General features: G+C 35.3%; 1 protein-coding gene and 1 long non-coding RNA gene across 2 annotated transcripts; one reads left to right on the top strand and one right to left on the bottom strand.

Annotated features, from left to right (window-relative positions):
- The first annotated feature begins 3,245 nt into the window (after window positions 1-3,245).
- On the top strand, window positions 3,246-15,981 carry tmem151ba (transmembrane protein 151Ba). The gene is made up of 2 exons (XM_052586537.1): window positions 3,246-3,478; window positions 11,807-15,981. The coding sequence occupies exons 1-2, from the start codon at window positions 3,401-3,403 to the stop codon at window positions 13,280-13,282; spliced, it is 1,554 nt and encodes a 517-aa protein (XP_052442497.1). The 5' UTR covers window positions 3,246-3,400; the 3' UTR covers window positions 13,283-15,981.
- LOC127984067 (uncharacterized) lies at window positions 6,599-9,355 on the bottom strand. The gene is made up of 3 exons (XR_008160539.1): window positions 9,216-9,355; window positions 8,504-8,620; window positions 6,599-7,701 (listed from the first exon to the last, which is right to left on the bottom strand). It is a non-coding gene; the product is annotated as an uncharacterized LOC127984067 (long non-coding RNA).
- Window positions 15,982-16,364: the final 383 nt, after the last annotated feature.

Here is a 16,364-nt window from a genome sequence, read left to right as displayed (position 1 = left end):
AATAATAATAAAAATAAATAAATAAATAATAATAATTAAAATAAATAAATAAATAAATAAATAAATAAATAAATAAATAAATAAATAAATAAATAATAATAATAATAATAATAATAATCTCAAATTGAACCGGTGGTGGTAAATTCCTAATAGCCTAATGTACTTATAATTTTTAGGTATTTTAATAAGATAGATATCTAAAATACGTTGCACATACCGCTCAACCATATGGCTCTGAGCTCAACTAACGCGATCGTTATGAAGGTGTTTGAACAACAAAACACATCCACTTGCACATATTTGACAATCGGAATATCAGATAAATCCTGCTATAGCTAACTTTTTTTTTATTTGTGAAATTTTGTATAAAAAAAGGAAATAAAAGAAGATCATCAGTCATTCAGCACTATTTTGGCTGCAGTGTGACAAGCTATGAATGACGCATCTCCAAGGGAACCATAAAGCTATACTACGATCAATAATGGTCACCTTGAAAAACTTTTAAACTTACGTATGAAACGGTTAAGCAAGGCTTACATTTAAATGTGTCTCTGTTTTGTTTCAAGTGTATGGTAAATAAATAAAGGAATTAAAAAGATGGGCACAAAACAGGTTTGTCCTGTCTCACACTTTGAGAAACGCTGAGCTAATTTAACAGCTAATTTAGCTAAAGGGGTACCTCCATTTGGTCAGGTTTTTTTTTTCTTTTTTTTTTCTGGTGTCGACAAAGAATGAAAAATCGCTGTCTGGCTGCCTTTAGTCTCCTTTTCATCTTTCCGTCAGCTTTCTCCAACCATTAATCCCAGCGACTGCCTGACTCAAATGATTCGCGATCTCGCTATGAGCTCCCGAACTGATTAAAATGATTCAGGCTCCGAACTCCCGAACTGACTCAAATGATTCACGCTCCGAACTGCCAAACTGACTCAAATGATTAATGCTCCGAACTCCCAAACTGACTCAAATGATTCGCGAACCCGCTACGAACTCCCGAACTGGTTCAAATGATTCGCGAACACGCTCAGAGCTCTCGAACTGATTCAAATGATACGCGATCACCAATCTGACTCAAATGATCCGCGAACCCGCTCCGAAGTCCCGAACTGACTCAAATGATTCGCTAAACCGCTATGAACTGACTCAAATGATTCGCTAAACCGCTTTGAACTCCCGAACTGATTCAAATGATTTGCGGTCCCCAAACTGACTAAAATAATTAACGAACCGCTCCGAACTCCCGAACTGATTAAAATTATTCACGCTCTGAACTCCCAAACTGACTCAAATGATTCGCGAACCCGCTCTGAACTCCAGAACTGACTCAAATGATTCGCGAACCTGGTCCTAACTCTCGAACTGACTCAAATGATTCACGAACCCGCTCCGAACTTTCGAACTGACTCAAATGATTCGCGAACCCGCTCCGAACTCCCAAACTGACTCAAATGATTCGCGATCCCCAAACTGACTCAAATGATTCGCGATCCCGCTCCGAGCCCCCGAACAGACTCAAATGATTCACGAACCCGTTCTGAACTCCTGAATTGATTAAAATGATTCACACTCTGAACTCCCAAAATGACTCAAAGGATTTGCAAACCCACTTTGAACTCCCAAACTGACTCAAATCACGCTCTGAACTCCGGAACTGACACAAATGATTCACAATCAGAAGTTCCCATCCAAATCAAATGACACCGCCAGCGCTACTATTGGTTTAGTTCTCAAATTTATTAAATTTTATTGACATTAAGGTACGAAAAGTATGTTGTTAACAAATAAAATATCAATATTTCCATTCCGAACTGCTTTCCACATCAAAACATCCACGAACATAACCAGGTGAGCAGATCACTCTCTCACTATTTGATTGCTCTAGTTTTTATCCACTCATCATCATCATCGTCATCATCCACCAATCAGAACACACAAGAACTCTTTGACCACAGCTGCTGTGCTTCAAAAGCTCTTGCAGCAGCTCAACACTGGTTTTCTCTGAGGTGGTCGGATCACATCAGATTGTGGTTAATCTTGCTGAACATGAATTATATCTACTCTTTCCCTGCATTTTCAATCTCCAAGGTGAACATTATGACAACACACTCTTAGAAAAAAGGATTCATTGGGGTTCTATATAGAACCATAGGGTTCTTTCCTCAACTCCAAAGAACCTTTTATGCTAAAAAAGGTTCTATAATGACAAGAAAGAACCCTTTTGGCCTAGGTTAATATTCTGCCGATAAATAAAAATAAATAGTTTTTGATAAAATGTTATGGTACTTTGATAAAATCTGAAATAAATTATAAAATACATAAATCGTACAGAATTTAATTTATTTCATGTAACATGAAAGGGAACATACAGATTAAGAAGATAATATTGTGCTGAAAAATATAAATTAAATGTATGTTTTTGATAAAATTATATTTTATTTTAATAAACAGAAGAAAATATGTTAAATATATATTATTTTATATAAATATTAAATGAAATCTACAGAATTTGACTTTTTAATTCTATTTTTGTGATTAATGGGAACATGGAAATTGGGTTATTATTTATTAATTATTAATAAATTACTTAATTATTAATAGGCTGATATTCTGCTGAAAATACAAACATAAAGTATTTTTAATACAATTATTTTATTTTTATTAAATAAATAAAAATAAATTATAAAATGTATAGTTTATATGAATAAATTATAAAATAACCATGTGCAGAAATTATAGTTTTTATATTCTACATACAATCCATTTTATGGTGATAAACAGGAACTTGCGGAATACTGGAATTTTTTATATATATATATAAAAATTAATAGACAAAAATTAATTATAAATTATATAATAATAATAAATAAAAAACTGCGTAATTTATGCATTTATTCTAGGCTATGTAACCCCTTTTATGGTCATGAAAGCCACATCCAATCTGGTTATTACTGATAGGCTGAAAATACAAATATGTTTCGAATAAATGTTTTGACAAATTTTGTTTTGATAAAATAAACAGAACACATTATTATAAATGTCTTATATAAATCAATTATAAGATAAAATGTAAGTTAATTAAATCGAGTATCATGTTAATTACCTAGGCTAGTCATGGTGGGAGAACTAAACATTTATAGAAGAAAAGGAAAACCGGATGAAGTCAAGGACGACGCTCTCTCTCTCTCTCTCTCTCTCATTCACGTGCTCTCGTGGATGCGCTTTATATCCTCACACGGTTTCTGCGTCTCTCCTTCTTTTATTTCCAGAACACAAACCCCGAGGGGAATGATCGCGGAGTCCCTCCAGTCTCGGTCTCTTAAGGATGCTGCCTCGCTGAAGATCCGTGGAGATGGATGACACATGGCTGTGATGCTCCAGGATCTTCTTCTTCTTCATCATCATCATGTCTCCAGCGGCTCCGGTGACGGACAGCAGCGCCGGTGATGTCTTCCGCGAGCAGACGGACGCTCCGCGGGAAGCGGTGAGGAAACCTTTACAAACCGCGACGGAAGAGAACGGAGTGTTTCAGAAAAGGCGAATTAATGCAGTGCGATTCATGTTTAATTGTGTGTGTGAGTATAAACACAAAGATTCATATACAGTGTAGACTACTGTAATACTAGACAGTGTAAACCAATTACGCGTTCAATCCAGTGACAGACAGTAATAGAGTTAATATCAGGAAACTTAATGTCATGGTCATATTTAACCACCAAATAAAATAATAATGATAAAACGTAAAAATAATAAAAATAAATAAATAAATTGAAAAAAATATGTTCATAAATCAAATTATATAAAAAAACGCTATAAAATATTGTTTATATTTATATTTATTCATTTAGCAGAGGCTTTTATTTATAACTTATTTATACTTTTTTTTTTTTTTTAATTTATATATATATATGTGTTATGACTTTTTTATTTCATATACATAACATAGTATACTTGAATGTTATGAAAATAATGCAAAAAAAAAAACCACTTAAATATTTTTAGTTAGAATATATATATTTTTTTATGAAAATAATGTAATTTTTTAAGAATGCATCATTTAAATAATTACTGAATTATTATATAAATTATTATATATAGTTTTATTATAAAATTTATAGAATCATTTAAATGTAACAGTATGCTTGATTGTTATTAAAATAATGTAATTATATTTTTATTAAAAAATATTACTGTATAATTTATTTAAATGAATTATATTATTAGTATAAATAATAATAATAATTTATATATCCTTTAAGAGTATGCTTGATTGTTATGCAAGGAATGTACAAAATCTGCAAAAAAATTTAGCACTTTAAAATAATTTTCATTTTCATTTAATTATTTAAATTATTTCATGATTTATTTACATAAATTACGTCAATTATATGCCATTATTATTATCTATTAAACATTAAATTGACCTGCATTTTGTGAAAATCACCCAGTAGGATTTAAGTTTTTATTTTAGTTTTCATTTAAGTAATTATTTATGATATATATTTTAGACTTTGGAAAATTCACAAAACTTAGTTTGCTTGTGAAGTTCTTGCTTACATGTTAGCAACAGTTTAGTGTCTCCCTGATGGTCTAAACCTCATGAATTGGCAGTGAGGTCAGCCTCTGTTATGTCACGTTACTAAACACCAGAGCGCTAATATAGTTCGAACGAAAGTGGGACGCCTTGCTTGCACCTCCCGAAATATACAGAGCCACAGCAGCAGAGTCCTCACTTTATAAGAGTGGGAGTTTTCACTTGAGCACAAATACAGAGGCTTTGTTTGACTGAAGGGCTTCACAGAACAGATTCGTCTCTAGTGCTTCAGCTACTTTTAACCTAAAAGTGTGAGGAAAAAGTGTTTCTCGTCTCATGCTCTAAGCTTCATTTGGCTGCTAAAAGATGGTGATTAACCGGTTTGATCATTACTTCCTCAGAAGTGTTTAAGTTGAAAGCTCTCCGCTCAATAATTAATGTCTAGAAATGATGAGCATGAACACTTTTAGTCCATGAAAAGTGATTTGTTTAACTGTATTGTTAAAATAGAAGGAATCTAATTCATATATTCAAGACGAAAGATCAAATTAACTCAATTTATGAAGGTCATTCAGAGGTAAATTTTTTTATTTTATTTTATTATTAAATATTTCAGTAGTTTTTAAGTTTTAGTCTATTTAAAATTATTTAGATTGAGTTAAGTGCTTCAAGTTAAATTTAAACAAAAATGTGAAATCTTGTTTTGGCTGCCAGTGGTCTTATAGTTAACCAATAAAATAACCCTGCAGTACTTATAATAAAATAAACTTTATCTGAGATATTTGAAAATATAAAAAATATATATATATATATTCGGGGAGCATTTCACATTTTTGTTTTAACTTAACAAAAATTTGTAAAATAAATTATTTAGACCATTAACACTAACATGTAACAAATTAAAATGTGAACAGAAAAATATAAATACAAAATCTAATTCAAAATATTAATAAAAACTATTAGTTTTAAACTAAATAGTTTTAGCTAATAACCCCGGGTAGGGTGTTTTGGTTTATTCTAACCATGCAAAATAACTTTATTATTTCAAGAAACTCATGCAAATATTTCTGTAAAACCTCAAACTCACTGCATGGTCTCCTGATGACACCAGGTTATTCATTAAATGTTTTTTTTTTTTTTTTTGGCAAAATCCTGAAAAGTCAATTTTGTTTTTAAGAAAGTCAAGGCTTTTTTAATCCATCTTTTTTCCCCATTTAAGATTATACCTCACACTGATTTTCTAGAATGGCAACTCAGAAGAACAGAATTCCCTCAAATAACAAAGAATGCGATGAGACAAACAAGTGAGAGTATAATGCATCGCATATTAATGGCTGAGAAATACTTCATAAAGGCTACTTGTCATGCTGCGGTCCCCGATGAGAGCTGCGCTCGTCCAAGGGCCACGGTAAAAGGTAGAGCAGATAATTATGGAAGAACATCATCAATTATTTAATGCCAGCTGCCATGTTAAGGGCATAAGACAGCCATGCAATCACACTCTAAAAATGGCTGGGTTAAAAATAACCCAATTGGCAACCCAGCACTGGGTAAATATTGGACAGAACACGTGCTGGGTTAAAGTAACCCAGCATGCTGGTTTACACATTTTAACCCAGCATGCTGGGTTATTTAGAAAACCCAAGTTAGAGTCATTTTTACCATTTGTGGGTTTGCATTTTTTTGATTCTGGGTTATTCTTGCTGGGTTATTCTCATAATTTCACTTTTGCTTAACAAAGCAATCATGGATTAATAAATAATGAAGAATACAGGTTATTTAGACTTAAAAAATAATTTTAATGCCATCTGACATTAAAAAATTTGTACCAATGACAAACAATATGGAATTTTCCATTTTTTTTTTTTGTTTCCAGCAAATGCAAAATAAATAATTAAAATAAAAATCACAGAATTACAGTTGCAATAAATAAGAAAATTATTTCTGAATGACCTGTGTCTAGCTGTTTAACTATTACATTTTGATATGTTTAGCTATTTAAATACACAGTGAAATGACATTGACAATTAACATTCTTTAAATTTAAATGTTAAATCATTTAAAGATGTCCTTAAATGTATATCAAGTATAAAGACTCCTATGTAGGTAGATGTGCACTGCTTAGGGTAGTTCAACATATAGTTCACCCAAAAATGAAAATTCTGTCATTTATTACTCAACTTCATGTCGTTACAAACCCGTAAGACCTTTGTTCATCTTCAGAACACAAGTTAAGATATTTTCGATGATATTCGAGAGCTTTCAGACCAGGGTGAATAATTAGTGACAATTTTCATTTTTGGGTGAACTATTGTCAAACACTTAAGCTCTGAAGCAAAGATCTACACCTGAGAGCAGTGTAGTCTGCTTTAGAGGCTGTCAACGGAAGGACAATTTTCAAAAGGAATTACAAATTATATTTTCAATTGCGTTTTCCACATGTGACAATCCAAACACAATTGCAAATCTTTAACAAAAACACTTTCAAAAACACTGAACAAAAATTACTGTTTCATTTTTAATGAATGCACAGTGACTGCCAAATTTCAAATGGAAAAGCAAAGTCCCTTTGCAGCTGTATTTTCCATGTATTATGACTAATAAGCCTGTCATATTAAGCAAATACTGCATCATAGCAGCTTTACAGTATTAAATAGGAAAATAGTGTGTAATAATGCAAAGGGATAACAGTAAACACTCAGTTTTCAGTTAAAGTCAGTTCATCATTGATTCAGTGATGTATCGTCCCTCTGTGCAATCAAGTCGATGATATCGCTTGATCTTAAAGGTCCCCAACTAAGGAAAACCAAGGAACCAAAACTCCATCGGTGACAGAATGGAGAAGAAAACCTTGGGAGAAACCAGGCTCAGTTGGGGGGCAAGTTCTCCTCTGACCAGACGAAACCAGTAGTTCAATTTAAGGCTGCAGCAAAGTCAGATTGTGCAGAAGAATCATCTGTTTCCTGTGGTCTTGTCCTGGTGCTCCTCTGAGACAAGGTCTTTACAGGGGATCTGTATCTGGGCTCTAGTTGTCCTGGTCTCCGCTGTCTTTCAGGGATGTAGAGGTCCTTTCTAGGTGCTGATCCACCATCTGGTCTGGATACGTACTGGATCCGGGTGACTGCAATGATCCTCTGATCTGGATACAGACTGGATCTGGTGGCTACGGTGACCTCGGAATAAGAGAGAAACAGACAAATATTAGCGTCGATGCAGCATAAGAACAAGTACATGAGGTGTTACTAATTACCATGTCTGTTTTTTCACTGTCGCACATGTTACCTGCCAAAACTCAAATGGATTCGCAATTACTTTAGCATCTGAATTTCCAAAGCCTCACATGGAAAACTGTCAATTTTTGCCAGAGGTGGGACAATACTATGGAGAGTGTTTGTAATGGGAGGTGATGTCACTCAAAGACAATTGTGCCAAAATGCTTTGAACAATGGAGGTTAAGGCACTACTAAAGGCATCTGCCGCTCCAAGAGATGCGTGTTAAAGAACAGACAGTGCAACCCGGATCTCCCTATATTCTTAGCACTATACACAATAAATAATTCTGTAATTTTTACCCCAAATGCAGCTACTATCTCCTGCTAACAGTTAGAACCACATGGTACTATTGATCAATATTCACCATTAACCAAATGCTTTTCACCTGAGGAATAAAATGTAGGGTAAGATGCAAATAGGTAAATAAGAGTAGAACTGCAATGTTGTTTTGCTGACGGGCATCAGAGTGCAAACAGTGAGAGATTTGGGTTAAAAACTTCAGAATATATCCCAATAAAAAACACGCCATAGTATAGTCCCACGGTTGACACAAATTGACAGCTTTCTGTGTAAGGCATCTGAAATGCAAATGCTTTTCAATTGTGTTTGGACTATGTCACGATGTTTGCATCCACATGTGGAAAAATGCAATTAAATATACAATTTGCAATTTCTTTTGAAAATAGTCCAGAATATCCTTACCTGTCCATTGATTATGATCAATGCCTGAGAGATCTGCTGGCATTTTTAAATCGCCACGACAATTGGATGGGGTTTTGTGGACTCTGCTTGGTTAAGGAATTCCATGTTTGTTCCAACCTTTAAAATAAAGTAAAAAATAAAAAATGGTTTTAATAACAGTTTTTCAGTTCAATTAACTGTGTGAAGTTAATCAAGAAATTTACCCATCATGATTATTTGTTAAATTCACCTATGAGTTGGTCTACAGAAGCAGAATTTGCTCTAGTGATTGGCTGAAAGGTGTGCTTTCAAACGGTCTAATCAATGGGATGTTCCAGTTATTATAAATCACAGTTTTATGTTAATATGCTGGCTATATCAAACACACACAGTCACTGGCACAGATAAGGGAGATCTCACTGCATGCGCACACAGACATTTCTATGACAAGTCACGCAGGTACGGGGTTACTCCGCAGCTTTAAAACAGTCCATATATAAACACTTATAGGTGTACCAAAGTGATAAGGACAAGTCAAAAACACGATCTGTATGTTTATGATGTTTACGCTCATAAATTATGTACATTCTGAACACAAAGTTACTAAGTGCAGCTTTAACTATAACACGAAACAAAAATCTATGCGCGCTTAAGTTACGTGAGGGTTAATGTTAAGTTAGTTGATTATCACAGACAAACAATTATGTAAAATGTATAATAAACACGAACTTACCGTTAGACGCCTCAATAAGACATCACTCGAAGAGTTTTTCTCTCACAAATGTATCCATGTGCTTTTCTGACAGGAAAAAAAAAACATTTTGAATTATAATATGCATGTAAAAAGACTTTATAAACCACACAAGCATCAAATCACCTCACTAACGCGGCCTACGACACTCGCTGTGCATCCGCGCACTTTGAAATGCCCTGAGACGTCGATTCTCTTCTGGGAATCACTTTGTTCGAGAATTACTGAACCATACCTGTCAAGTATCCCGTTTTGGCCGGGAAAGTCACGTATTTTACCCTTCTTTCCCGCCGTCCTCCCGTATTAGTATTTTCCCGTAAATCTCCCGTATTTTTATTTATTTATTTTACCTGCGTTATTAATTAATAAAATAATAATAATAAAAACATTCCCAATCTGAGCTCTGTCACTAGTCTCGCGATAACTCCCACCTGTAGTAGCCTGTCGCGAGGGGTGTGTGAGGTCAGATGACATGAGTTATAACGTGGGAAAAACAACAACAACAAAAGAAAAAACAGAGACGGATGATGGATGCTACAATAGAGAGTGAAGGCACACCTGCCAAAAAACCAAAACCCATGTGTAAATACCGTGATAAATGGGACAGCGAATTTACTTTTTTTAAAGAATGCAAAGTCTGCAACAAATTGGTACAACAGCTCACTAAAAGAGTAAAAGAAAAGTTATGTGAAATGAAAAGAAAAACTGTTAAAGAAAAGCAATATGAAATGAAAAGAATGTGTGGAATTAAAATAAAATGTAAATGTAAAGACATCAATGTTAAATTAACAGAAAATATGCAAATAAGCCTTTAAATAAATGCTCTTCATATATACCCTTTTGTGTTTTAATTTGGGCTATAACACCTGTCTTAAAATGTAAGGGATACTGGAGCTTTGTTGGGGTGGTGGGACTGCTCGCAATGGGCGCTGGAAAATTTCCCTTATTTTCAAATCCAAAACTTGACAGGTATGTACTGAACCGGTTTATTTGAACCGGATCGTCGGTTCTCTTAGACCAGCGGTCCGACTATATTGTACGTAATTTGTATGATTTACATGTCGATATGGACAACTGTAGTCGTTCACATTAGAGCAGAAAGTCGTATCCACTTTTTGAACTCATTTGACTCACTTAAATGTCAAATTCGCTGTTCAGTGTCAGAAACTACTTTTTCCTCTATTTTCACATGTATTCGCATATTTCAGCCATCCGTCACTGTCTGAAACTTAATAAAACTGTATTAATCTGTCGTCTCGGATACCTTAACACGATTATGCGAGTCACGTAACGTTGCCCGTTTGAGGTAAACAGTTCATCATTTAACGTAAATAATGTTGGCCTGTAGACGTTTAACAGTATCGTTGTCGCAAAAAAGTTATAATTCTGCCAATTTATAATAATTATTAAAGAAAAAATTTAACAAACTTACCTTAGAACAATTGAAAGCCGTGGCTTTGCCCCGTTGTTCTTCCAAAGTGACAGTTGGGGAGCGATTTAAACATCTTCAAGGCGCGTTAAATAACCCAGCGCTGGCCTGAAACAACCCAGCGACGCAACCCAGCAGGTTTAACCCAACACCTGGTAAACTGAAACTACCCAAAAGTGTTTAAAAAGAAATAAAATAACCCAACAAAATGACCCAACATACTCAACCCAGCATTTTGGGTTAAAAAATAACCCAGCCGTTTTTAGAGTGCACATACTCCAGAAACAGCAAAGTAAAAGCTTTTCCAGAGCCATCAACGCAGAACCGTTCCAGTGTAAATAACTCAATCAGTTCATTAGATTTGTCTGTTCCTCCACGTTTCGCGTCTTCAGCATGTTTACTAAACACTGTCAGCGCTAACACTGGCATGGCGCCATAGTTTTGAGAGATTAACTCAAATAACCGGTGTAAAATGTTCATAAATAACATCAACACGAATCTAGGAACAGATTCAGGTTTACTGCTAACTAGTAAAACACTCCTTTGATATGATGAGCTGTAGCTCAAAATACATGTTAGATGGAAATATTGTGCATTATGATCAATTTGTTTAATACACTATATTTGAAGTGAGCTTATATTGTAATAAATATTTGAGAAGTGAGAAAAAAGAGTGTAAGGTTGTATGTAGTTAAATGTTTGGAAAAAGATGTCCTCAGATCCTTCCAATCCATCAAATGCTTTTTCTTCTTACGATTAGAGACCTGGGACTGAAAGCACAGAAATCTTCTAAAGAAAGAAGTGAAGTTTGGACGAATTTTAACTCTTTAAAATAATGGTTCTATTTTTTTTCTGCATTGATGCCACAGAAGAACCATTTTTGTTTCCCTCTCAGTGAACAGTTATTACAATAAACGATGTAAATTGCTTTTTAATAATCTAAAGAACCTTCTGTTGTTTCTGAAAGTTTCCATGGATTATAAAGGGTCTTCATGGGATCTTTAAAGACAATAATGCTTTATTTTTAAGAGTGTAGAAGCAGTGCACTCATGTTTCACCTCATTTCACAACATTTTCTCTTTGTGTGAAGAGCATCCAAAGATTTTTTACTTCTCTTTTTCTCTTTATTATTCATATCTTACAGCAACGTCCAGTGAAGCAGTCTTTGAGCAAGTCCCTGTGTCGCGACTCACACTGGAAATGCCTCCTTCTGTCACTGCTGATGTACTGCTGCGTGATCGCGATGACCTGGTGCCAGGTCACAAAGGTCACGCGCCTCACCTTCGAAAGTGCTTTCAAAGGCAAGTCCATGTTGTACCACGACAGTCCTTGTTCCAATGGCTACATCTACATCCCGGTGGCTTTCCTCGTCATGCTTTACATGGTTTATATGGTGGAGTGTTGGCACTGCTTCACGCTCAACGAACTCCAGTTTAAAGTAGCTCTGGAGAGCGTCGCCGAGCGCGTGCAACGCATGCAACAAGCCACGCCGTGCATCTGGTGGAAGGCTATAAGCTACCATTACATACGCCGGACGAGACAAGTGACGCGGTATCGCAACGGCGACGCCTACACGACCACGCAGGTTTACCACGAGCGCGTCAACACGCACGTCGCGGAGGCCGAGTTCGATTACGGGAACTGTGGGGTTAAAGACATCTCGAGACACCTCACAGGACTGGAAGGCTTTCCGGTGATTAAGCTGCACTTCACTAAGTGCTTTAGTTTCGCTAATGTCGAATCCGAGAACTCCTATTTGACGCAAAGAGCACGGTTCTTCACCGAGAACGAAGGATTGGATGATTATATGGAAGCGCGTGAAGGGATGCATCTAAAAAACGTTGAGTTTAAGGAATACATGCTTACTTTCGCGGCTCCAGATCGCTTGCCTTGGTATGCATCGCAGTGTAGCTTCTGGTTAGCAGCGGTGTTGACTTTATCCTGGCCGTTGCGGGTTTTGATGGAGTACCGCACGGCGTATGTTCACTACCACGTGGAGAAGCTTTTCGGGTTCGACTATGTCGCTGTTACGCCTCTGGATGAGCGTCCGTTTTGTCGTCACATCCCGAGGGTCAACACCATCGACAGCACGGAGCTCGAGTGGCACATTCGCTCCAACCAACAGCTCGTTCCCAGTTACTCCGAAACCGTGCTCATGGATCTGGTGCAGCAGTCCAGTTGCAACACGTTTTCGCCGCGTGGCATCGGTGCGGCCGGCGGGAACAGCTTCGGTGGATATCGGCAGAACTGTGAACGCTGCCATCGCTCTATAAGCAGCTCGTCGATTTTCTCACGCAGCGCATTGAGCATCTGCAACAGCAGCAGTCCGCGTTTGCCGCGTTTACCTTTCAGTGGAAGCCGGTTCTCTCTTGGCCGTTTGTACGGCTCGCGACGCAGCTTGCGAAGTCACAGTAGTAGCCTGAACGATCCCAGATGTCCGACGGAAAGCACGCGATGCTTGGCCGATCAGTCGGCCAATGAGGAGAGCCCACCTTCTCCGCCGGCCTATCAGGACGCGCTGTATTTTCCAGTACTGATTGTTCACCGCAACGAGGGCTGCGTCGGTCACGACCACCATTCACTGCACCGTAATGGATCCTGCGTGGAGACTTCGTTATAGCGTTAGCATAAGAACACAAACATGGTGTTGCAAATATAAAATGAACAGAATGGTACAGAAATGTCTGTATGAATCTGAATGGCACATGATTGCATTTCTTCATAACAAACGCAGTCTGGCTTTTAGTGATATATTTACACACTTGTGACGCACCATATTCAGCTTCTTCGACAACTTCTCACTTTGTTGCATTTGTAATCAACCTAAATGTACAATATAATTTTTTTTTTTTACAAAAACAACTTTAGATAAAGTTGAATGGCTCATAATTACACACGTTCATAACAAATGCAGGCTGGCGTTTATTAATATATCAACACTTTTTCAACTTCTGGAAAAGTTTGCATTGTGAAGTCAACAAGAAACGGCATTCACAAACCAATTTACTTTCATAATATGTCGTGTTTTTATTTAGAACACCATATTAAAAAGACCTTTGAAAAATCAAAAATGATCCTTGTAAAATGTAAAACTTGATCCATTGATTAGCTCATGTATGGAGATAGATAAGGGTTGAAAAATACCCCAAAACATCTTCCAAAACGAAAAGTTATTTCAGATGCAATAACATTATTTACTTTGCAATAACATCCATTAAAAAATCGTTCACATGAAAACATATTAATGAAGTAAACAGGGTTTATTTGAGTTCATGTTGACTTCAAATGAAAACAGCAAATGTGAAATGTACATTTCTTTCATTTCCTCTTTGATGATTCAATTGGAATGTTACAAAACACTTTCAGTTCTACTTGCAATGTATATATAAACACACACACACACACACACACACACACATACACACACACACTTCAACAAAAACAAAGCAACATACTTCTTTAAAAACAAATAATACTGTTACCAGAAACACAAATAATCATTATGCATTTTATTATTTACATTTTATATTACATTATAGCATTTTAAAATAAATAAAACCATTATGAGCAAAATCACAAATAAGGCATGATACAGAACAGAAATTATTCATTTCAAAACTATTCATAAACACCTTTTTCTTCTGATCTATTTATGGAGGGGTGTCAGTGCAATGAATAATTTAATAAATGTGCCTAAATGACATGAGAACATCAAAAAATACATGTTCTTTGATAATCCTACTGGATATTTAATAAACATTATCTAATGCATGTAAGATCATATTTAATATATGAAGATAGGATCAACAAAAGCATTCCTGTTGTTGTTGTTTTTGCTGAAACTACCTCTTCTTTTTATAGAAATGTAAGTGCCTCAGACTGTTCTTGTTTAATTTTTTAACAGCTTTGGTGTTGACATGTTTCCCAGGTTGCTGTCATAATCATTGAGCATTAAGATAACAGAGAAAACCAGGACCAGCTGACACTCAAATGATGTTCAAAAGGAATCTTAAAAATAGAAATAGAAATATCCATGTTCCTGTTCCTTCAAAAATACACAAATTACTATTATAATCTACCAAGAGAAAGGAAAATATTTCTGAAGTATATAGATATTTTTGTTGGGAATGGGCTTCATTTACAGCAGCACCAAAACTTTGATGCTTTTTTTTAACAGAATCCAAACTCATCTTTATAAAGCATTGGCAAAATAATCTATACAAGTGGCACAATATATGACATGAGCTCTGACATGAACATACTGTAAATATCAGTCATTAATTAAAGCACAGAACAGACTCAAATACAGTCAAATACAGATCACTTCATCCTGTAGTTTAAAACATTCCAGTGTGAGTTTAAAATCATAAGGTTCACCATTTGTTTCTCATTTTTGAACTTAATCTTAATAATAAAAATATCCTCTTATTAGATATTTAATTTGGTAAACCTTTTAGATTTTCAGTCGTGTTATTCAAATACGTCCGGGTCACATTTCACCCTAAATCAAAAGTACAAAAAATTCATAAGTGTTAACAACATTCCCCTTTCAAATGATGATTACTATAATGTGAAATAATTTTAATAATAACAATTATTTTTATTGGTATAAAACTATTAAAATAATAAAATACAAAAAATTAAATGCTAGGATTCATTCTATGCTAAATATATTATATTATTTAAATTTTAGGGTAAAATATGACCTGGACATATTTCAAGAGGTTTATCTTATTATGCAAAAGACAATTTTGGGGGGAGATAGTGATTAGGGATTTTACAGGTGACCACATCTTGTACGTGTTTTTGGAAAGAAAATATGTTTTATGTCTTGTAACACAAAACATTGTGTATATAAAAAAGAAATGTGCACAGAAACTTTCACGATTGTTTATTTGACCAATCCATGTCTGCATACAGTAAACGTCAGTATGGCTATAGATATTACAGTATTGTGTGAGTGTCAATGATCTGATGTGATGTGATGTACAGTATCTCAATGCAGAAACTAATTTTAAATGACAAAAATGGATGTTTCTTCACATTGGGTGAACAGTCTGTCATTCATACAGTATCCCACTGACAATATGTTACGTTGTAAGCACGGATGATTATTGTAGTTCCCTGCCTTTTTGATGCTATGCATAAAGTTTTTATGCTGCTAAAGGCCATTACAGTGCAAACAGTGCTGACACAATAATCAATGTCTGTAAACACTATGTTGCCTATATCTCAGGTTGGAGGCCAAATATGTGTCCAAGTTGAATATGTGTTTTAATTTGAATCAGGATGACATTAAAGTCAGCATGAAATCAAAAATCCCCGTTTACTTTCTTTATACACACTGCTGGTCTTACAGTGAATAATATGCACCAGTGCACATTATATTTGATCAAATATGTAATAACTTGCTCTTACTTTGCTCCAAAATCAGTTAGCTAACGTCAGATAACGTCAGAGGCTGTGTGTGGACTTTTTTGTAATGTTTTTGGAAGAAGAAGTCTCTTCTGCTCATCAAGGTTGCATTTATTTGATACAGTAAAAATCGCAAAACATTTGTTCCATTTAAAACAGCTGTTCTCTACAGTATGTGAATCTCTGTTAAAGTGTAATGTATTTCTGTGATGTGCAGCTGTATTTTCAGCATCATTCCTCCAGTCTTCAGTGTCACATGATCTTCAGAAATCAGAATAATATGCTGA

Source organism: Carassius gibelio, chromosome B20, assembly GCF_023724105.1.
Source record: "Carassius gibelio isolate Cgi1373 ecotype wild population from Czech Republic chromosome B20, carGib1.2-hapl.c, whole genome shotgun sequence".
NCBI classification, from domain to species: Eukaryota; Metazoa; Chordata; class Actinopteri; order Cypriniformes; family Cyprinidae; genus Carassius; species Carassius gibelio.
The sequence above is the reverse complement of the archived record's forward strand: the minus strand, read 5'-3'. Positions and strand labels throughout refer to the sequence as shown.

What these genes read in the sequence shown, in the direction of transcription:
- tmem151ba (XM_052586537.1), top strand. Translation starts at nt 3,401, where the DNA reads ATGTCTCCAGCGGCTCCGGTGACGGACAGCAGCGCCGGTGATGTCTTC. An exon ending in CGGACGCTCCGCGGGAAGCG is followed by an intron (nt 3,479 to 11,806) that starts GTGAGGAAACCT and finishes CATATCTTACAG; the next exon opens with CAACGTCCAGTGAAGCAGTC.